At 38.2% G+C, this 25,079-nt stretch overlaps 1 protein-coding gene across 1 annotated transcript; it reads right to left on the reverse strand.

Moving 5' to 3' along the window:
* Nucleotides 1-439: 439 nt before the first annotated feature.
* On the reverse strand, nucleotides 440-2,388 carry RHOH (ras homolog family member H). The gene is made up of 2 exons (XM_081051428.1): nucleotides 2,267-2,388; nucleotides 440-1,970 (listed from the first exon to the last, which is right to left on the reverse strand). The coding sequence occupies exon 2, from the start codon at nucleotides 1,771-1,773 to the stop codon at nucleotides 1,198-1,200; it is 576 nt and encodes a 191-aa protein (XP_080907554.1). The 5' UTR covers nucleotides 1,774-1,970; nucleotides 2,267-2,388; the 3' UTR covers nucleotides 440-1,197.
* Nucleotides 2,389-25,079: the final 22,691 nt, after the last annotated feature.

The raw sequence follows: 25,079 nt of genomic DNA on the forward strand, positions 1-25,079 counted from the left end.
TTATTATCTGAAAATTGCTATACAGCTTTCCTGTTCCCTGTTCTTAGAATTTGTGGTTTGTTTGGGGGTTTTTTGTTTGTTTGTTTGTTTGTTTTTTACTCAGGTGCTTCATATTCATGAAATAGTAAAAGCTATACATTATTCCTTCTTTCTCTTACACACACATATATGTAGACACCTTCCTACTTGTTCTGATTGGATCCTAAAATTAATAAATTATGTTGCCATGCCATCTCAGTATACAGCTCAAATAACAAATTCTCCAGATTCCCACACGTTGAGCCTGCTCTTTCACAAGACCAGGTAGGAGCCAGTGTTGGAAGATGCAGGCAATGTGCAGCAATGAAAGTGAAACTTTTTCAGTTCTGTTTCAAGCTCTGCTGCTATTACTTGGAGAAATCTGATTCTCTACCTGAAAGGTTTTACTTCAGTCAATTTTGGTGAATAAAAAAAGTATAGTTTAGTGCATAATTGGCATTCTTTGGGTGAAAGGTAACATCATAAATAAAAAATGCTTTTTTAAATAATTACAGAGAATAGAGTAATAACTGTTCAAAATCGTTAGGCAGTATTAAAGTATCATGTTATTGAACTGTATTTTATATGCAAATTGAATAACAGCTGGGTAGAAAATTCATTGTAAGGATCAGTTGACAGTCCTTTTAAAATTCATTTCCCTAGTAAAATCTAGCAGGCAAGTGTCTTTCACAAAATTATTATTATTAGGTGAAAATAACACTACAGACAGAGGGCAGAACCCTATAAGGTTGTTTCACACATAACAGCAGTTTGTGTTTGTGAGTATGTAGGAAAAATCTTCCCAAGTGTGAAAAATAATTATATGTAAGAGCTCCATATTTTATCTTTTAAATAAAATGTGTCTTTAAATATGGAATTATTTGGAAAACTCACATCATTGTCCAAAATTATGAAGACCATTTTAGTTGTTTAATTGGAGATGAAATATTCATTACAGCTTCTCAAGAGATCTTCTAGTTGGAATGGGCGAGGAGTTCATTTGCAGAGTGTTCTTAACAAAAACATCCAAAGGTCAAGTCCCATAAAAACTGTATCCAAAGGAAACACTGCTCAGGATATACCCAGGAAGAACATCAACCCTTGCTGGCCTGCCTGCTCACTCTGTCCCCATTAGTCTTTGGGGCAAGCAAACGAGTGTTGAGTGAAGTGTCTCGCAGGTTAGAAGATCTTGCACTCATTAATGGAGAAGAACTTCCTTCTGTTGCGTCTCCTGGCTTGGTTGACAGCAGTTCGGACAGCACACTCAAATACCTGCTGTACCCCCCGGTTGCTAAGGGCCGAGCACTCCAGGTAGCCCTTTGCTTTCACATCCTGGGCCAGTCTCTTCCCTTCTATGGCATTAACGCAGGAGGCCCTGTGGGGCCCCATCTCCCGCTGGTCAGTCTGGGTAGCCACCACCAGCACGGGGGTACAAGGCAAGTGACTCCTGATTTCGGCTATCCACTTGTTCTTCAGGTTCAGAAAAGAGTTTTGGTTGGCCACAGAGTAGCACATCAGAACCACATCAGCCTGCTGGTAGGACAGGGGACGGATGCTTCTAAAGGCATCGTTGCCGGCTGTGTCCCAGAGACCCAGACTGATCTGTATACCGTCCATGAAGACGTCCACACCGGTGTTCTCGTACACTGTGGGCTTATAGGCCTCCGGGAAGGTCTCTGAGGTAAAGCGCACCAACAGGGAGGTTTTCCCCACAGCAGAGTCACCCACCAACACACACTTGATGGAACTCAGCATCTTCCCAGCCTGGGTTCCTAGTTACAAGTTCAGAATCCCTGAATGGCTGAAGCAAACGCCATTTAACACAGGGAATGCAAACCAGATGGGTTTGAGTTCTCAGGACCTCTGACTGCAAACTTCAGAATGTTCCTTCTCTCCGTGCACCTGAGGGAGACCTCGATCTACTTTGAAAACCTCCAAAGTCTGGTCTTCAACTGGAACAGAAAGAGAACAGGGAAAATTGAGTCTGTTTTCCCTTTTTGATGAATGGGGCACTTCCTCGTTGGGAAACTAATTAAACATGGAGCCCACCTCAATGTAGCCGTCCTCTACCCCCCATCTAACCCACTCTTCCCCAGCAAATAAAGCTTGGATCTGGTATCGCCCAGCTCAGGCACCCACAACTCCACCCAGTCAAGGCGCATAAGCTGAGTCTTATCTTGAAAATCAGCCTAGTGATAAAAACAAGCAACTGCTCTGATCAAAACATGAAAAAGACCTCAATAGCAACCTGTGTGTGTGAATGAGACGTTTTCAAACAGCTCTCTACTGGCTTCCGCTCCAAGAATTAAGGAGGGCCACTGACAGCACGCTCCATCTTCAGTGTTTAATGGATCCCAGCAACTTTGGGAACTGCAAGAAAGAGAAATGTAATGAGCCATAGATATTATAAGCACTTTCTTTCATTTAGTGATTAATCAGCCAGTCCTTGCTTTATGTGGGAATTTGTGTTGAGGTCAAAGAGAAGAAATTACTGGAACTCTAAAAATTTGCTATGTTTTTCCCCTTTAAGGTTTTCCATACACTGGCTACCAATATAACAGAAAAGGCACACTGTCCTTGACATTTTCGGCATCTGAAATCAGACCCCATTACCTATACAACAATATGGCTTTGAGCACAGGTCACTTGATCTCCAAGCCTCATTTTGCACCTCTGCAAGATTTTGATAAATTTAGGAACCACTTCTCAGAGATGTTGTGAGGATTAAATTATTTCTTTCAACATTTTTGGATAGCTACCTAAGTATCAGGAACTCTACTAGGCCCCTGGTTAAACAAAATAACTTGCTTAAAAGTAACCATATTTAGCGCCTCTCATTTTAACAAGGCTGCATAAATATGATAGAATCTGAATTTCATGAAAGGGTCAAATAAATTCTCATGCATTGCAGGTGAGAGAGCTCCAGACGATGAGATCGCCTCAGAGACAGTGTCCCATCTACCAACAGACATTGTCACAAGGCCAGCCTATCTTCAGACAAAGGAAAGGTCTTTCAGACCAAAATCCAGAGTAAAGGTTATTAATACACTCTGGGCTTATAAGCTCCCACACTGGGGATCTTCCTCACATGTCACATATAAAGCAATGTTAAATAGACTTATAGGTCTGCTTCAAAACATGATTTTTACAAATCACTCCTCTAAATCCTGACATTCCTTTCCAAGACATGTTTATCCTTGTCGAGCCACAGTCTCTGTTTAATTTGACATAATAGCCTTTGCAAATGAGCTCATCAGATAAATAATTTATATGATTATTCATTTTTTCAACTACATGAGAGCTGGGTGACCTTGGCCAAGTTACTTAACCTCTCTGAGTCTTGGTTTCTTCAGAAAAATGAGAAGAAGAAAAGCACCTTCTTCATGCAATTATTGGAAGGATTCAGCATGTGGAGAGTCTGGCTTAACACAGAACCTTGCACATGGGATCTATAGAGAGCCATCATGTTACCTATTTCCACCACCATTTAAAATGCCAAATATTGAATGTCTATAACACGGGCTGGGGTAGCAAATGTTCAGCTGAAGACTCACATCGGTTCAATGTCATGCTCCCTGGGGGCATCATTGGGTCTCAATCTTTAGCTCCTTAGACCTATGATGACTTAAATATTAATACTTGCATCATTTCTGACCCTCTTGTTACTTAGTCCAAAGCTACGACCTCTTAAGACATTTTAAAGCTTTCTTTTTTATTCCAGTGTTAGCAGAACCAGAACTAAGAAAAATACACATATGTCAGACTTTTGGTTAGTAAATAAAATATTTCTTAGTAGATTGAGTAAAAGCCAAATTTCCTGAGTAAATATCTGCAAAAAGAAGTCTGTGAGGCAAAATTGTTAAGAACACGTGGTCTAAAGTCAAGTAGACCTGAAACTGAATCCGGACTGCCCTAATGACTACCTGTGCGACAGCATTAGGAGAGTTTCTTAACCTCCCTAAGCCTCAGTTTCCTCCTCTGTGAAATTAATGTAGTAATACCTGCATCACAGGGTTGTTGAGAGTATTAAGTGTGCTTAGATGTATAAAATCCTTAGCATAGTGCATACTATAAACATACTATATGTACACAGTTAACACATAGCAAACATGCAATAAGTTGTCCTTATTAATATCATGGTTAAATAATAATTACTAAATGTAATGATAAACAATTATAAGCAGGGAATTTGAAATAGCACTAAAAAGATTTCTCCAGGCAGGAGGGCTCTGTGTATCTTATTCTCAGCTAGGACTACAGAAAAAGGGGAGGAGTGCTTCTTCTGGTAGCATAAAAATAAAAATATCATGTGAACAAAGAAATTCTGTCTGAGTTTTGCCACCTAGAGAGCTCCAAAGAGTCAGACTGGAGAAAAAGACTGTTCAGTAAGGTGACGTTCATTCCCCAGCCAGCTCTGGCATTCAGAGGCACATCAAGTCAGCTCTCAGGGCCTTGGTTTCCCAAATACTAAAGTGGTTGGACAACGCCAGCTTTCTCTGTGGTTCTATTAAAACTGAGGACAAAGGAGAAAGCTTTCTTGCCTGCCACAGTGACTACAAGAACATAAACCTCTGCTTATTCCGTAGCAGGAAAGACAAATGATAAACTTTGATAACATGCGTAGCCTTCAGCAGATGGCTAAATATGGAGCTGGGAGAGGAGAGGAGGGGAGGAGCTCTGGTCCAGGTTAGAGCAATACCCTATATAGACACGGCGGGTCATCTTCAGATGTTGTGTCACACATGCCCAAGATGGAGCCGCTGTGGGTCACAGCGTCAGTGCGAAAGGTTGATGAGCTTGATATCAGTGGAATCCTTCTAAAGGGAGAAATCCTCCCTAAAAGGGCTACCAGCTGAAAAATAGAAGCAGGTGTTCAGGGGTGTTTCACACGTGGCTAACTGGCAGCGCTGCCCCAATTATAGGTCTCTCAATACAGAAGAGTTACCAAGAGTGACTTTAGATAACGCCATGAGTGACCCCACTGAGTGACCTTTTTAGGACTTAAATCAGACTGGAATTAAGGAACCTTCAATCTCAGAACTTGACTTCTCATCTCTTTCTCCTCTTCACACAGAAAGGATGCCTTCAACCAGCCCCCACAGTTCACACAGAGAGGAGGAGAGAAAGGAAGCAAAGGTTCTTCTGTCTACTATAGCAAAGGGACAATGGCAGACGAAAGGGGAGGCTTAGGGATGGGCATTTTAGTCCATTTCATCTTCTGGAGAGCTGAGGGCTGTCCAGTAGGAAATCCTGGTCTCGCTTTCACCTCTATTTTCATGCCAACTCACAGATCTCCACTCTTCACTATCACTCTTTCTTCAGACACACTCTGTGCTGCTCTGTTTGCCTAGAAAGACCTGCCCTTCACTTAGCCCCCAACTCCCACCTCTTCTTGAAAATCTTCATCACCTGACCCACTGGTAGATCAGGTGCCCCCTCTGTGCTGCCATAGTACCCATCCCCACACACCTCAAACGTAGTCATTATCACACTCTGCTGACATGGTTGGTCCTCTTATGTTTATCCCTCATCTGTGACACTGGAATAAGACCTGGCCTACCATCCTCATACGGAGCTTACAAGGATCAGGTGGAAACGATAACAACACAGCAATAATTTGTGCTTGTAATTTTACATAGAACTTGTTCTTTTGGAAATAACTCTCGTTTGTTTTATGAGAAAACCCATTCAGAATGATAGAGCATGATATAAAATTAAGGTGAAATTATGACTATTATTAACTCATTATTATTATCGCAGGTTTTTGGTTATTTGGATTTTATGAGGTGGCTTACTTTAAAATGCTGATGGAATCCTCAGCTGTTTGTTTGTTTATTTGTTTGTTTGTTTGTTTTCAAAAATATGAGCCCCTGGCAGCCATGGCGAGGGATGGCCTGTCAATTAAGGAGAAGACATCTAAATACATCCTCCTCAAAAGAGCTTCAAGCAGAGGACCTGTGCTGGCAGCAGCCAATTCATTCATTAAAGAAATTGATTCTGCCATAATTGATTCTGTCATCTAACACAATTAGATGATTAGGAAATTGCCATGTTCCCCAGCAACTCATCTCCTGCCGGCCACCTTCCATCAGTGACCCCTGGAGTCTCACAGGGACATCACGGCAACAGCAGGCCTTGCTCGGGATGTATGAACCCATGGAGCTCCCCATCTGGCAAACAGGACTGGAAACTTCATTTTGTTTCTTTTTCTTAGAGGGAGAATCAATTCAAAAAACTCTTAAGCAACTTAGTAGAAACAAAAGGATAACCATCTCTAAATTTCATCACTCCAAACGCTTACTCAGTTTTCATTCTCAAATATACACTTGTATATATCTTCTAAACATTTATTTAGATTTACATTTTTTTATTTTCCACACAGTTTACACACCTGCCAGTTTTTAGTTTTCCATTGTCTCAACAATTCATTATTGCACATAGCAGAATCTTTGAGTTATTTCCAGTATTTCACCATAATTAACAACTGTGCCATTTTATATACACACAAATATACATGCATATATACAGAGAAGAAGGAAAAAAACTGTATTAAAATTGGAATACTCAATATATGCCGATAACAAAAGATGAATACAAGTCACGTTTGACTTCTGCAATTACGAGAGATGCTCAAAGTGGTTACCATCAGCATAATTGTAGTAGTTTTTTTCTTTCTTAAAATCTGTACACATTTTTTTGGCACCCTCTGTATATATAGGATGTGTGTCTGTGTGTGATACATACGTTATATATTTGGGGATGCCAAAAAAAAGAAAACACATGATTTGTATTTATCTTTTTTATCAGTATAAATTGTGTGTTACAATTTCAGTACAGTTTTTTCCTTTCTTAAAATATGTATACATTTTTTGGCACCCTCTGCACATATATATATATATATATACATATATATATATATATATATATATACACACATATATATATACACTTTTACACTTTTATGTGGACAATTTTCTTGGTGAACATATTCACAAATATGGCATTACTGAGTCAGTGGGTCATTTTGTGATTTTTATTTACATTATTGAGCATCTTCCAGGGACTGTACCAAGTACTTCATATTTATTATTCATTAGTTGTTTTATACATCAAAAACATTTTTTTGTGTAGAGCTTCCTGTGTGGCAGACACTGTAACGAGTCCTGAGGCCTAATAGGGAACGAGACACTTGCTGCCAGTTACACAGGCTTCAGAAATCTGAGGCACTTGCCTATAGTCACGCAGTGAGGAAATACCAGAGGCAAAGTTAGACCTAAATAGAGTCCTACTCCAAAGCTACAGCAGCTCCCCTTGTCACCCTACCCCGTAATTCCCCTCAGCCCTATCTAGTGCATCTCAGATAAAAGTAGGTTTCCTACGCAAATCCAGTTTTAAGATACTTTTTTTAGGCATCCCTGCCATCCAGGTCCCTACTCCTATTCTCCTACAAATAAACCAGCTTTTGACATGTCACAAGAAGTATCCTATTTCTTGATACGAAAGCTGGTTTCACAAGTGTGTTCAGTGTGAAGATTCATCAAGCTCTAGACCTACAATGTGTTCACTTATCTGCATGTGGATTAAACTTCAGTAAAAAGTATTTTTTAAAATAAGGTTACTGCCTTTGCAGTGAACATCTTCTCAGGTAGTACTTTATCTTAAGTTTCCTCTTGTAAGAGTTCATTTCACTAATTCTCAACCCTTACTTGCGTGTTTCTAATTGCTACAAATAATGATTACATTCCCCTCAAAATCACAAAATGGGATCATTTTCTATACACAGATCATCTCTATTCGAAATGGATTTTGTTCTAACAGTTTGTTTACAAGATGCTGGTTTACAACTTTTAATACATGTTCTCCAGAGTCAAAGATCTAAGCAATAGTTACATTCCTAAGCCTAAACTCTATTTAGCCATATCACAGTTGAATTATAGCAGAACATCACCAAGTCCGGAGGCCTCCTGTTATCTCGACACCCTAATCCTCAAAGCCTCTCTGAGCCAGAAGTCCTCACCCTCCAATGCCCAGGCCAAGCAGCGACGGTGGCACTCTTCCCCTCCTCTGTTCCAGCCACCCTGGGTTGACTGGTCCTTTCCACTTCCAGGAGTACAATAATTGTCACCACGGTCTAGAGTTCTCAGTTTGTTCCAACTACAGTCAAAAATAAAGCTAGCCAGCTAGGCAATTGCCCAGGTATCATTAAAAGACACCAAAACCTCATCTCAAAATTAAGGCGATGGGAAAATGTAGTTCACACAACTTCTCTCAAAGTAATGGAAGGAATATTCTGGAAAACTGCTTGGAGTCAAGGGTGCAACCCCTATGGGGCATGCTCAAAAAAGGTCACCTAATCTTTGAATTTGTTCCTAAGGAATGTGAATTTAATTGACAGAGAGACTCATATGTTCTCAGTTGGCTATGCGTTTTGGGGCCGACGCAGAATTGTTTGAGGAAAGAGAGCTAAAAGGTAAATAAATATATGCATATCTAACTGTTCTATAACTTAATGATACTGTAAAGCAAGGTTACCAAACTATGGCTCACCCGTGTGACAAACCATCTGTTTTTGTGTGGCCCGTGAATTAAAAATGGGTTTTTACATTTGTAATGGTCAAAAAAAAATCAAACGAACAATATTCTGTGACATGTGAGTATTATATGAAATTGAAATTTCAGTGTCCATAAATAACATTTTACTGGAACACGCCCATGCTCTTTCATTTACATATTGATTATGCCTGCTTTCTTGTTACAACTCAAAGTTGTAGTAACACAGACTTTATGACCCACAAAGCCTAAATAAAATATTTGCTTTCTAGCCTTTTACAGAAAAAGTTTTACTTATTACAGACAACTCCTACTATATAAAGAGAGGCAATTCAGAGTAAGAAGGCAAGAAGAGACTCTGGGGTCAGGCAGTTTGGGTTTGGCTCCAATGTCTGCCACTTACCGTGTGACCTTGGGTAAATTGCTTGACCTCTCTCAGCTTCAGTCCTTTGTCAATAGAGGCAGTATAACATAGTGATTAAGAGCATGGACTCTGGAACTATACTGTCTCCCAGCTCCACTAACTACTGGCTTTGTGATCTTATGAAAGTTACTTAACTTTAGTAACCGAAGTTACTAAGCCTTAGCTTCTGCAACTGTAAAAAAAAGTAATGGTAGTACCGATCATATAAGGTGGTTATATGGGGTTGGTGCATGCATGTAAAGCACACAGAATGGTGCCTAGCACAGACTGAGTACTATAGAAGTCCTTACTTTTATTATTATTCCCCTTGAAGTGTTGTTGTAAGATTATTAGAGCTACTGCCTGTCAAAAGAGTGCCTGGAACAAAAAACACACTCACAAATAGTAACTGCTATGATGATATTGTTATGTACCAGTACTATTAAACCCAAAAGAGAGAGAAATTAATTCTCTGGAAGAGGGAGAAAAGAGAGGAGATTAGGGAACCCTAAATTTAAAATGTGAAGAACATACTCTTGAAGTTACTTCAAGATTACCTGAAATCTTAACTTCCTAACTGATATAATTACCTTCACTACCTTCTCTTGGCCCTCCTTGCCCCAGTTCTGCAGAATTAGCTCTTTGCAAAAGAGCAAAAAGTCATAATGAAAATAACTTAAAGGAAAAGAAACTCAAGAGTGAAAATGTATTACACACACAAAACCAGATCACAAATCAAAGTAATTCTGAGAGTAAGGAAGACCCTCTGCCCTTGCGGGTCCTTTCTGTCTGACAAGGTGAGGGGGCAAGGGTTTGTGCTTTAGGATTTTGTTTTCTCCTTAGACTTACAGTAGCTTCTTGTCTGGTCTTTACTTACTGTGGAAATATGAAATCTGCCTGATGTCTGGGTAGACCTCTACCAAGTTCAAGATAACTCCTACCTCTAAAGTACCATCTATAACAAAGAAAACCATCACATCCCAGGGTTTCCCTACCTCTCCCATGCCAGAATCACCACCATCATTCAACAACCAACCATATTTAAGTCACTGTGAAAAGCATTCCCTCTCTTATTTGCTGATGCAATCAGACTGAAGATGTCCTCCCCACTCAGATTAACTTCTCCCTTCATTTCTCTGGACTATTTCTATACACTCTTTTTAAAAGTAATACATACACATTATAAAACATTTAGAAAACATTGAACTATCGAAAGTACCTAATGGAGAAAACCAACTACCACCTAGAACCAATAGCTGTAAGATATTAGTGTACCTTTTCCTGTTTCTTTTTTTCAGTGCGTCATTTTTTTTGAAAGCTAATACCATACTTTATATATAGTTTGGCATCTTGCCTTTTTATTTAACGTTTACATCATAAATGTTTCCTATTCCATTAAGATTCTTCAAACTTTAATGACTTTATAATAGTTCATTATATGAATGTAGCATTATTTATTTAACCAATTGTCTATTGTTGAACATTTAAATTGTTTCTAATTTTATCATAAAACTGAGTAAACATTTTAAAAATAAATTTGTATAAATATACAATTATTTCTTTAGTAAAAATAGCTATGAGTACAATTACTGGAACAAAAGAGATGAAAAAATTGAACCAATTTATATCCCATAAGCAGTGTATGAGAGTATTCATTTCATCACACTACCTAGTATCACTTGCATAAATATCACAATTTGATCTGTTTTCACGTGCATTTCATTTATTACTAGTGAAAATTAAAATTCATCTGTTTATTGACCACTTACAATTTTTCTTTTTTAAGTCATCTATTTTACCTACTTTTCTAGCAAGGTCATCATTTCTTAATGAGTTTTTTAAATCTTTTTAGAGATTAATGATATTAATCCTTTCTTGGTTAAATAAATATATTGTAACTTTATATATTTAATATTCTGGGAATTCCCCCACATTCCTAGCACTCCCCCATCCTGGCAACCCCTAACAGAATGTAAAATAGCATGTTCCCTGATGTGGAAAGAAACTTAGCATGATTTGATGCCTAAAAGGTCATCTAGTTCAACCTACTCATTTCCCCAGAAGGAAGAAGTGGTTTAGCTAATGGGGGCTGACTTGAGGCCCAGAAACTGGATGAGCTGAGTCAGCACTTTTTCCATCTACACAAGATTTCTTCAAATACTATATAATATATTATGCCTACATTTGATATCCCAGACTTAATTTCCTTAGTAGTTTAAATACAACGCCCATATAGACATCTTATATAGAAATTTCAAATTGGTGACTTTTTACTCAAAAGAGAACTCCCAGTTTTAATATGAAAATACTTTTCAAACAGAGGTTCCCTTTCTCATTAACTTCCTTTCAGAGACAGATCATCTCTCTTTAGGGGCAATCATTAAGCCTTCCAACGTTCTCTAGAATTAGCATAAACCCTTAATTTACAAGTTGCTCAAATTGTAAAAGAAGTCAAAGTATTTGGTTCTGGATATTTAGCCCAGAGCACTGAATAGAGTGGGGTGAATGAGTTTCACATTCAACATATAAAATTGCCAATATTCCATTGCTGGCAAGGGCCCAGGTTGTGGAGTCAGGGTCTCTGTTAGAGCCTCATCTCCATTGCTGATTAGCAGTATACTCTTGGGCAAGTCACATAACAGAACTGCAAAACGTGGATAATGAGACATCGTTTGTAGAATTTTTGAGGCAATTAAAAAGAATCTCCCATGCCTAGCGGAGTACCTGACCTTTAGCAGATAACAATGGACTCTCACATGGTACTTGCCATTGGCCATATACTGAAGTGCTTCATGAAAATTAGCTCATTAATCATTATAACAGTACTATGTGGTCAATATCATTGCTTCCTCATTTTATAGCTGTGGAAAACTAAGGCAAAGAGAATTAAAGTAACTCGTCCAACATACATCTAGAGAAGAAAGCTGCTGGGGTTTGAACCCCAGCAGTCTGGGATCCAAGCACATTTGTAATGCCATTTCTACCTCCCTTTTCACTGTCTCTCATTTGGGGGGAGCCTATCTACTTTGCAACCTTGATGAAACTAAGCAATCTGCTATGATTGCTATGATTTGAATGTTTGCCTGCCCCTAAAATTCATATGTTAAAACCTGACCCCAACGGGCCTTTGGAAATTAATTAGGCATAAGGGTGGAGCCCTCATGAATGAGGTTAATACCCTTATAAAGGAGACCCCAGAGCGCTCCCTTGCCCCCCCCCACTCCCAACCATGTGAGGACACAATGAGAAAACGCCATTTATGACTCAGGAAATGAACCCTCACTAGACATTGAATCTGCATTGGCCATAATCTTGGACTTCCCAGCTTCCAGACTGTGAGAAATAAATTTCTGTTGTTTATAAGCCACCCAGTCTGTGACATTTTCTCATAGCAGCCCAAACAGACTAAGACACAATCCTAAAATAAAGGCAGGTGAGGAGGGTGAGCTGAAAAGACATTTTTCAGCCTGTGGGTGATTTCTTTCTTAATACAGGCCTGGTTTCTGACATTTTAAAGATTTTTCCCTTAAGCAAACATTCTCGCATACCATTGGTAGATGTGCAAAAGCGTGCCATCTCTACAGAAGGCAATTTGACAGAATCCAGCTGCACACTTAGTATATTTGACACCCAGAGTCAAACTTCAATTTTAAAAGTATTATTCAAATGCAGTAAAATATTTCATGTATGAACTAAAACTTGCACTTATCAATCAAAAATATTACACTTTACGGTTTGTGCCCAGCTTCCCTATTTTAAACACAAAACTCCAAGAGGTCACATAGAATAACAGAAATGAAGCAAAACAAGTTCTGTTTCATAGTCTCTCTAATCATTGTGCTATCATTCTTTATTTCTAATCTGCTGTTTAAACTCAGGAATATGGAGTAGTGTCACAGGGGTAGGCATTGCAATCTACCCCCAAAATCAGCTCTAATGGGATCTCTACACACCACTAAGAACGTACTGTGACTTTATCACTGCTAGGATATGGCGATAATAAAAAGCAGACCCACATTGGTCTTATTACTGTTTTTGAATTCTGGACAGATAATGCACTCCCTACTGCCTGTACCATGGTAGACCCCTTCTACCACCTTGCCCTTGCCAGTAGTTATCAAAATTTTAAATACTATATACACCTTTTAACCCAGCAATTCCAATTCTTTAAACACATTGTCCTATTGAACCTACAAGTAGTCAAGATGTATGTGCAAGAATTTTCACTGCTGCATTATTCATAACAAAAAAGAAACACCTGGGAATAACTGAAAGATCCATCAGGAGGCAGTGGTTACATTAATTCTGTCATATCCATATGGTGGAGTCCGATACAGCATTAAAAAGAGTTAGGTCAGCCTGTATGTGCCGCACGGGAAGAGTACTCACGACATACTAGCAACTGAAAAAGGCAAGCAGTTGAACAATTTGGTGAAGGATCCCATTTATGTAGAAAAATAAATGTACAACCCTGGTCTGGGGCCCTTGAATGCCCAGAATGCCCAGAGGATATTGGTCCAGGCAGAGGCCAGAAATCTGTGCAATGATGGGCAAATCCAGGCTCCCCGTGAATTCTCAGCTCATCTTATACATGTCCTCCTATAGATAAAACTAGACTAGGCAGACAGCAGTTACTCCCTAAATTGTCTAAGGGAGAAGAGGAACAAAGAGGAATAACCTAACAACGCAAGTTTGTACAGACTTCCTTAGGTTTTTTTAATCCCCTTTTGGAATATACTAGATGCATGTACTTTCTCTATTGATTACATTGCAGATATAATACACAGCAGTGAGATTAAATATCTCCTTACATGCTCAATTTCTGATCAAGGACTTACAGAAACTGGGAGAAACAAGTTCATAATGACCCTGAAACTACCGAGATACTCAAGAGCAAAATTCTTTAACTGTTTAATTCATTGTGCATGCATACATGATGTTCTATTAAGCTCCAAATTCCATAAAAGTCTGAAACAAATGTCAAGATATATCTGCCTTTAATTGGCTTTAAACTAGACCTACTTTTGCAGAGCCTAGTGGGGACCAAAGATGATAAAGAAAATGTTAATATAGTTTAGACTGGGCCTAGAGGTGTTTTCTTTTTTTCTTTCTTAGTTAATAATGTTTCTGACCCTCATTTATTTTTCTTTATTAGAAGAAATGACTTCACGGGGAGAGGTACTGTGATGACCATGCAAAGGCAGAATAGCATCGCTATACTTCATCATCGTTAGGTCCCATTTGGCTGGGACGTTAGAGAATAAAATCTGAAATTAGACAGAAAAGAAGCAACATTCTGCACACAAATGACCTCACTCTAAGCTTCATCCTACAAAAAAAAAATAAAATTTAAATGGACAAGTGCTATAATAAAGACAAATGCAAAAATGCCAAGAGAACACTGAGGGCAGACTGCCGGTTATCTTTGAGGGTAGTCCGGGAGGAGGGAAGTGACCTGTCAGTTGGGTCTTGGAAGAGGGAAAGAAAATAGAATTGGTGGACCGAATTCAGACAGAGAAGGTGACTAGTGCCTAGATATGTATGTGGGAAAAGTCTGGGTATTTGGAGGGTAGAAAGTCGGCTTTTGTGGCTGAAGCACAGGTGAGAGATGATCTTAGAAAGAGACACTGGGGCCAGTTTGTAAAGGGCCCTTCACTCCACGTTAAGTATAAAATAACCTCTATTCAGCCATTTTTCTCTTTACCTTTCTCCTTTCCCCTGTCTCTGCTTCACCTAACAATTGCTACCTCGCTCCAGACTATGTAATATCCTCCAAACTCTCCTGCCTTTCCTGACTCAATAACCTTAAGTGTGCTGTTCTCATCTCCTTAAATATGATCTTCCTTGCTCTAACTCTTTCTGGTAAATTTCTACTTGCCCCAGAGCCCAGCTCAAATGCCACCTCCTCCAGGAGGCCTCCAGAAACAACCAGTAAGCATTATTTTTCTCCCTTATTTGAACTCATCTGTCATCTTTAAATGTTTTTATGTTTATCTTGTTGACTAGTTAATACATGCCTATAGTAAGATTCAAAAGTACAGAAGTGAAAAATATGTCTCCCTCCTATGCCTCTGCCCCAGGCATTTTCCCAGAGGCAACCATCGTGTTAAGTTTCGTATGCACTTTTCCAAAGTTATTAACTATGACATATATTCACATGCACATATATATATGAATACATATGTGTAATTATATACTCACACGCTCTTTTTTTTATATACAAACTACAGCATTATACACTTTTTGCACTTAATATATCATGAAACTTTTTCCTTAGCTGCAGATTTTGAGTTGCCTGAATCTAAATTCCTTTAATATAAGAGGACTAAGCAATTCCTCCTCCATCATGGATAAATCTGAAAATACAAACATAATACTAACTCTGAAAGGACAGTCAGTATTGTATGTAGAGGCAACTTGCAGTGGACAGAACTCTGGTCGGTGAGTCAGGTTCGAATCCTGGCTCTAGCACTGCATGACGTTGCTCATGCCATTTAGCCTCTCCAGACTTCAATTTCCTCTTCTGCCAAGGACGAGCTTTCCACACTCCCAGGCTTTCCCTCATGCCTTGCCTTGCCTCTCCTTCCTTCTCCATCCCCTATCTTGACCCAGGGACATGCATACTAAAAACCCTCTGCACGGGCTCCTCAGACAAGCTAAACACTAGGGGCCCTCCAACAGGTGTCTGATTTCAAGACTGTGTTCGGTAGCAACTGGCTCATATTTATACAAGATAGAAACAGAATATGGACCTCTTTTCCCGGGAATGTGTCCCAGTCCAATTTAGACTTCACTGGCATAATTTGCGACAGAGAGAACTTGCAAAGACTGAGTGGAGAAACTGAATGGAGAATGGAGAAATCACCCAGCCCATTTACATACTTGGGCAGCAGAACAACTAACTAGGTGGCCAAGGTAGGTGAGAGGCATAAAGGTGATTATCAGTTAAGCTCCACAAAAATCCCTCAGTTCTCTAAGGGATTAAGAGCATGGCTTAAAAGCAGCCGGTGGCCACATGACTCATCTGCCTCCGAAAGGTCCACACCACGGACCAAAGTTCTCAGGCCTGGTAAAAGCATTTCCTACAAGCTGAAAACAACTGAAAAATTGCCGACCAGATGTCCATGGAGGAGCAATTAGTACAGGTCCCAGCAGGGAGGACTGCAGGATAACCATCTGCTCTTGACAGAGTAACTTGCAGCTCTCACTGGATTACCCACAGCTCCTACCTAGAGTTGGATGTTTATCCTTTAAGCCAACTCGCATGCCTGCACACAGCTATTCTCAACACGTTTGAAACCAGAAGGCATAATCCTAAAGTTGTTTCTAGCAGCAGGGACTCTCAGAAAACACATTTCCTGTGGAATTGACTTGCCAGCTATTCATTTTTGCCTTCATTTGTCTCCACTTTTTAAAAGCAAGACAACTTGCCACAGAGGATAACTAATTTTTCAAAGGAAAAAAAAAAACAAAAACCACACACCTCTTTTATCATTGAAGTCCTTATTCTCTTAGAAAAATATTTACGAATGTGGAAGAAAGTATATGACAACAAAGTTACAGGAGGGGAAAAGCAGGTTCAAAACAATATATGCAACATGATCTTGATTTTTCAACAAAAATAAAGGAATAAGGATCTATATACCAAGATGTTACCAATGCTCTTATTGGTGCAATTATAGACTTTTTTCCATTTTTTTTTCTGTTTTGTGTGTGTGTGTGCTTCTGGATATTTTCCAAATTTCCTGCATAGACATATACTGCTTTTGTAACAAAAATTGTGAAAATAACTCATGATCTTTTGTAAAAGAAAATATAAACGTGTCTCATGGTTCCTTCCTGAGTAAGGGTAGCATTTGCTAGTATCACTGGATAGTCATTTTCAAGAAAGTGTAACACAGAGGCCTGGATCCTGGGTCAGCATCGGCCCTTGACTAATGAAATGACCCTAAACAAGTGCAGGACCTCCCTCCTGCCACCATCACCTCATCTGTCAGATAAGCAGGACTCACCAGGTCTGTATGTCCCTCTCTTACTCAGTAGGGAACTCCTCACAGCAGGGCTCTTTCAGACACCACTCAGGTAAAAAAACAAAAACAAAAAACCTTGAAATATTCCAGTGATTCGGATTGTGCTCTGACCACCCTGCTCAGCATGCTAGAAAAATTCCTGGGGGAACTAAGATCCTAAGAAAACAGGTTTCTTGTGTAGTAGAGATGGGTGCCACTGTTAGGAGTTATGGGAACTTTTTTCCTTTTGCCATTGAGGACCAGAATGGTGAAGAACATGCTTTATCCTAAGGTTCACTTCCTCTCTGTGGCTTGTGCAGGAGATCGAAATACAAGAAGATCATTAGTCAAGATCTTTTCTTCACTGACAATGTATGGATAGACAATGTAAAAGTATGATTCTCAGACTTGCTTGATGTCTGTTTCCACAGACGACCAACTTTATTCTTTCTGATTAATACCTCTTCATATAAACCCAACTTCTCCGGAGATGGCTGTCTAGCCATCTTCATGTACTAGGCTACCCTAATATTGCCTTAGTGGTACAAACCCACCTGAAATTACTTTCAAAATACAATACTAACACTCCAAAAGGAACCACCATAGATATTAGTCAACCTTCTTACACCCATAATCCCAAAGTAAACTGAAATGCACCAGAAGATATTCCTTTAACCTCATTCCATCTTCTTCTAACCACTTATACATTATGCCCATATCTTGTAACACTCACATACACCATGCAGACCTCCATCAGAAAGCTTCCTTCTGCTTTATCATCCCCAAAGTGCTTACTTAGTAAGATGAAATTTGAAAACCTTCTAGTGGAGTCTTCAGTTCCGTTTCCCATGAGGCTTTACTAGCCTGGCCCAAGGGGTGTGTGTGTGTGTGTGTGTGTGTGTGTGTGCATGTGTATATGTAATCAGGAACTAGAAGAGTGAGACCCATACTTAATTTTTCTAAAAGAAGGTCTTAGAAAACTACACTGTCATAGAGTCAACTATCAGTAGGTAAACTAAGCCCCCTCCTTTTTGCATCACCGGACACAAAATGAAATAAAGGGCTTCATTTTTCTCTATTACATGAAAGTCTGTTTTCTCATCTTCTCCCTGTAATGATAATCTCCTGGCTGAATTTCAGTGTCTTCTCAAGTATGAGTCATTACTGCTACTTGTACACAGAACTAAGTGTTCTGGGCTCCTCATTTTGAGGAAGGACTGGCATCTACTAAGATCCCCACAGCATAATTCTTGATCTGCGATAATCAAGAGGCCCAGCTCAGGGAAAACCTCCCCACGGAGAGATGACAAAGAAACTAGTTCTCCAATCTATCAGCAGCAGCTGCCATCCCTGCTGATAAGGATTCATGCCAGAAAGTCTGACCCTCAGGGTTTTCAGCCAGCCGGCACAGCATGTACCTAGCATGTCTAGCATGTCCCCTTCAGGGGACAGCCTTACCAGAAAGAAGGTACCTGCCTACATGGGGTGGCATCAAGGGTGATGGGAAATTCCCTCCCTACTGAACATCTCTCTCACCTATGCAACAGCCCTTTCTCTAGAGGCTTGGGGCCGTGTTGAAATGCAAATATCCTTGGAAGGTAAATCTCTTTTTACCATTTTCACATTTACATGAATGTACTTCCAATCTCATTCTTTTCTCAAAGCCAGTTTTGATTGGATGAGGAGGAAGTTTCACAAACAATAAAAACTGTATGCAGAGAAAACTGTGTACAAAGAAAGGTGAGACAGTGAAAAATATATTCAACTGGGAATTAATCCCATTCTCTGGACCATTCCCATCGAAGTCTGAGACCCTCCTCAATTAGAATAGCCCTGGTGGCCTACTAGTTTCCTGTATTGCCTGTGGGTTGGTAGTGTGAAGTGTCATTGATCTGAATTCTCAATAATATCATTCATGTGTTCATTCCTCCAATAAGGACTGCAGTCTGTGTGCCAGGCATTGTACAGCATGGTGCACAGGGGACCAAGCAAACTGAGGAATCCTAATCCATCGCAAAGTCAAATCTTCAACAAATGGATGAGCATTACCGGGTTCATAATACTGATCATGACAAAGGTGTTAAGGAAGCAGTTGGAGTTTATTCACTGCATTTGCTACCCACCCCACAGTGCGGTGAAGTACCATTAGCCCCGGGACGTATTATTAGTCACAACTTATAGATAAAGCAATCGAGGTCCAGCAGAGTAAAGTTGTTGATCCACAAATTTGATCACCATCCAAATTACCCGAGGAGGCTGTTTAAAATGTTTTCCTGGGCCCTTCACAGATGCATTTTCATTCTATAGGTCTGGGAAGAGTCAGAGAAATCATTTTTAAAGCACTAGGATGAGTCAGAAGCACAGTCAGATTGGAGAAACACTGTTATACAGCTAAGCACAGCTTTCTCAGACAGTGTTTCATTTGACTACCACAATCTGGGAAGTTAAGGGTTATTATGTTATTATCCTCATTTTACACGTGAGGATAATATGCCCATTTTGTGCAGCGTCGGCACAAAAACCAATCAGCTCAAAAAAAACCAAAATGAGATCTCTTTCTATTTTCTTTCATTTTCATTTAAACAAAACAATGGAACAATCATAATTGATTATCTCATAAACAGTAATGACATTGCTGTTTTCAAAACTTCTTTTGGTCTTCGTACCACCTATAGAAGAGCAATCAAACAGCTTGCTAGAAAACTAATAAAATCACCCCAAGGCATCCGCCAATGTCGTTCTTCATCGCTTCATTTTTCCCTTTAAAAATAACATTAAAGATACTTAAGAGACAATAACAAGTATCTTAAGATACTTAAGAGACATTAATGATGGACTTTGGATACTGAATTAAATAAACCAATTGTAAAAAGGTATTTTTGATACCAACAGGAAAATATGAGTATGGATCGGGTATTAGAAGATTCCAAAGGATAACTAATTATGTTAGGTGGGATAATGGCAGCATGGCAGTGTTAGAAAATATTCTTGATTTTAGAGATGCATTGCATATATAGATAAAGTGACATGATGTCTGGGATTTATTTGAAACCACTTCAGCAAAGGAAAAAAAATAGATTAAATAAATATGGTAATATCTTGACAATTGCTGAATTTGGGTGATGGACATATAAGGACTTTTAGATGTCTTTGAAATTTTTATAATAAAACAACTCTTTTAAAAGAAATCAACAGCCTCACTTTCCCATAGTGCCATTTTCCTATTATGGTTAAGTTCTCGATGCTTATAAAAACAGCTTGCCAAAAAGTGTTCTTATGTATCAGATATCTCCTGCACATCTGCTTTTTCTACTTTGTTCTTCAAACAGGTGTTTTTTTTTTTTTTCTGTAACCAATGGCCATGGAATATACTTACACTAAAAACTCATTTGCTTACCTAAAATTCAAAAATTTAACTGGCATTCTGTTTTTTTGTTTTTGTTTTTGCTTTTTATTTGCTAGAGCTGGCAACCCTAGACAAGGGTTTAAAAAGCCCTAATCAGGAGTCAGGTTATCTGGGTTCAGTTTTATCTCTGCCACTAGCCTTGGAATCAGGAGCAAGTTACCCACCTTCTTTGGGTCTGCCTTTCATCATTCATAAAACAAGAGGCTTTCATTCCAGCTCAAAATACCCTGAAATGTGGATACTACTCTTATTGCAACCTCTCGGCTAGAGATACCTTTCAAACAAGTACACCTAAGTGACCTCCTCTCTTCAAGGGAATGTTAAAAGAGAAATTCAGTAAAGCAAAGGCATATGACACCTGAAACATCAGGCTGATAAGCCAAGCCATCCACGCTACCATTTACTGAGTGTCTGTGGAGTACCAGATCTTGAAGCAGGCACTTGCTTGCATGACTGCATTTTATCCTCACAACAATCACACATGGTAGAGAAGAGTCCCCATTTTACAAATGTGATGACTGAGGCCCAGAGAAATTCAATAACTAGTCCTTGGTTAACTTCAAAGTCCTGAGCTTTACACTACACATGCCAGCCTCTAATCCCTTCATGCAGAGAGGATCAGGAACTAGAAGGCAGAACAGAGCTAATGGACAACTTCTAGCTCTTCAGTCAGGCCTTTTGATTTTTCTATTTTCAGTGAATCCCATGACGCTCGGTATGTTTGTGTTAAAATACAAATACAGTGGGTTTCCAGACTGCAGAGAAAACAGAACTTCCAACTATGTATTGGCTCTTATTTTATCTAATGATATTTATTGACTTTATTATTAAACCAGCTTGTATTAATTCATCCTAGATGCACAATGCACAGAGCTTACACGGGACATTGTAAAAGATTCCCTGCTCTCCTGGAATTTAGCCTATTGTAGAGACAAGATACAGATACTTGAGTCAGACAACTAAAAGTAAAGACATTTCGGTACATCTAATTGCTTAATTAGATATATCAAAGAATCGCACAGACCAGAAGCACAATAGGGGTGTTTTCTTTTCAATCACATTGACAGTCAATATTATTTTATATTAGTTTCAGGTGCATAGACATTCAGGTTAGACATTTATATAATTTATGCCGTGATCTGCCCAATAAGTCTATTACCCATCTGGCATTATACATAGTTATTACCATATTATTGACGATATTCCCAATGCTTTACTTTACATCCCCATGACTATTTTGTGACTGCCAATTGGCACTTCTTTTTATAATTATTATTATTAGTTTCAGGTATCAAAATAACATAGTAATTAGATATTTTTATATCTCACAAAGTGATAACCCCAATAAGTCTATTATTACCCACCTAACATTGTACTTAGTTTTTACAATATTATTGACTATATTCCCTATGTTGTACTTTATATCCCTGTGACTATGTTTTTATATAGTTGACATTCAATATTATTTTATATTAGTTTCAGGTGTGTTCATCATTAGACATTTATATAATTTATGAAGTGATCCCCCCGATAAGTCTAGTATCCATCTGACACTATATTTTTACAATATTATTGACTATATTCCCCATACCAAAATTTACATCCCCATGATTATTTTGTAACTACCAATTCATACTTCTTAATCCCTTCACCTTTCTCACCCAGCCCACCAATCCCCCTTTCTATTTGGTAACTATCAGTTTGTTCATTGTATCTATCAGTCTGTTTCTGTTTTGTTTCTTTGTTTATTTTGTTCTTTAGATTCCACATATAAGTGAGATCATATGGTATTTGTCTTTGTCAGTCTGGCTTATTTCGCTTAGCATAATATCCTCTAGGTCTATCCATGTTGTCGCAAATGGCAAGATTTCATTCTTTTTATGGCAGAGTAATATTCCACTGAAGTGATATGTGTCACTTCTTTATTGATGGCATTTAGGTTGCTTCCATATCTTGGCTGTTGTAAATAGCACTGCAGTGAACATAGGGGTGCATACATATTTTTGAATTAGTGTTTTGGATTTTTTTGGATAAATACCCAGGGGAGGAATTACTGGGCCATAAGGTAGTTCTATTTTTAAGTTTTTGAGGAATCTTCATACTATTTTCCATAGTGGCTGCACCAATTTTCAATCCCCCAATCGTGCATGAGGGTTCCCTTTTATCCATATCCTCACCAACAATTGTTTGTCGATTTATTGATGATAGCTATTCTGACAGGTGTGACGTGATATCTCGTTGTGGTTTTTATTTGCATTTTTCTGATGATTAGTGACATTGAGCATCTTTTCATATGTCTATTGGCAATCTGTATGTCCTCTTTGGAGAAATGTCTCTTCAGGTCCTCTGCCTATTTGTTAATTGGTTGTTTCTTTTTTTGGTGTTGAGGTGTATGCATTTTTTATAAATTTTGGATATTAACCCCTTATCAGATGTATCACTGGTGAATATTTCTCCCATTCAGTAGGATATCTTTTCATTTTGTTGATGGTTTCCTTTGTTGTGCAAATCACTTTTAGTTCGATACAATCCCATTCATTTATTTTTTTCTTTTGTTTCCCTTGCCCAAGGAGATATATCAATAAAAATATTACTAAGGGTAATGTATGAGAGTTTACTTCCTGTATTTTCTTTTAGGACTTTTATGGTTTCAGGTCTTACATTTAAGTCTTTAGTCTATTGTGAATTTATTCTTTTATATGGCATAAGAAGGTGGTCCAGTTTCAGTTTTTGCATGTATCAGTCGTTTTTCCAGCACAATTTATTGAATAGATTGTCTTTATACCATTGCATATTCTTGATTCTTTTGTCATAGGTTACATGAACATGTAGGCATGGATTTGTTTCTACGCTCTCTATTCTGTTCCATTGATTTATGTGTCTGTTTTTATGCAAATACCATGCTGTTTTGATTACTATAGCCATGCAGTATATTTTGATGTCTGGCATCGGGCTACCTCCAGCTTTTTTCTTCTTTCTCAAGATTGCCATGTCTATTCAGGGTCTTCTATGGTTCTACAGGAATTTTAGGATTTTTTTTTTCTGTGAAAAATGCCATTGGTATTTTTATAGGGATTGCACTGAAACTATGGATTGTTTGGGGGTAGTATGGGCATTTTAACCATATTAATCTTTTTTATCCATATGCTTCCATTTATTTGTATCTTCTTTAATTTCTCTCTTCAATGTTTTACAGTTTCTGAGCACAGGTCTTTTACTTCCTTGGTTAAATTTATTCCTAAGTATTTTTTATGCAATTGTAAATGGCATTGTTTTTTTAATTTCTCTGATAGTTTGTTATTAGTGTATAAAAATGCAACCAATATCTAAATATTAATTTTGTATCCTGCTACTTTACTAAATTCATTTGTCAGTTCTAATAGTTTTTGGTGAATTCTTTAGGGTTCTCTCTATATAGTATTATGTCATCTGCAAATAATGACAGTTTTACTTCTTCCTTTTTAATTTGAGTGCCTTTTATTTCTTTTTCTTGTTTGATTGCTGTGGCTCAAACTTCCAGTACTATGTTGAATAAAGGTGGTGAAAGTAGACAACTTTGTCTTATTCCTGATCTTAAGGAAAATGCTTTTAGCTTTTCCCCATTGAGAATGATGTTAGCTGTGGATTTGTCATATACGAACTTCATTATTTTGAGATGTTTCCTCTATGCCCACTTTGCTGAGAGTTTTTATCATTAATGGATGCTGTATTTTGTGAAACACTTTTTCTACATCTATTAATATGATCATATGATTTTTGTTTTTCATTTTGTTTATATGGTGTATCACATTAATTGATTTGCAGATATTGAACCAAACTTGCATACGAGGAATAAATTCCCACTTGATTATTGTGTATGATCTTTTTATTGTTTGCTAATATTTTACTGAGGATTTTTGTATCTATGCTTATCAGGGATATCAATGTATATTTTTCTTTTTTTTTTTTGTAATATCTTTGGTTTTGTAATCAGGGTAATGATAGCCTCATAAAATGAGCTTGGGAGCCTTCCTTCCTCTTGAAATTTTTGGAATAGTTTGAGAAAAATAGGTATTAATTCTTCCTTGAATGTTTGCTAAAATTCACCTGTAAAGCCATCTGGTCCTGGACTTTTGTTTGTTGGCAGCTTGTTGATTACTGATTTGATTTCATTAGTAGTAATTGGTCAGTTCAGATTTTTGTGTTTCTTCTTGATTCAGCCTTGGAAGTTTGTATGCTTCTAGGAATTTGTCCATTTCTTCCAGATGGTTGAATTTGTTGGCAGTTTGTATAATTGCTTGTAGTATTTTCTTAAAATTTTTTGTATTTGTCCAGTGTCCATTGTCACTTCTCTTTCATTTCTGATTTTATTTATTTGGTTCCTTTCTCTTTTTTCTTGATGATTCTGGTTAAAGTTTTATCAGTTTTGTTTATCTTTTCAAAGAACCAACTCTTGGTTTCATTTATTTTCCATATAGTTTTTTTAGACCCTATTTCATTTATTTCTGCTGTGATCATTATTATTTCCTTTTTTCTGCTCATTTTGGACTTTGTGTGCTGCTCTTTTTCTAGTTTCCTTAGGTGTAAAATTAGATTGTTTATTCAGATTTTTCTTGTTTCTTGGTGTAGGCCTGAATTGCTATGAATTTCCCTCTTAGGACTACTTTCACTGTGTCCCAGTGTCGTGTTTTCACTTTTGTTTGTCTCAAGGTAT

Source organism: Rhinolophus hipposideros, assembly GCF_964194185.1.
Source record: "Rhinolophus hipposideros genome assembly, chromosome: 1".
Taxonomy (NCBI): domain Eukaryota; kingdom Metazoa; phylum Chordata; class Mammalia; order Chiroptera; family Rhinolophidae; genus Rhinolophus; species Rhinolophus hipposideros.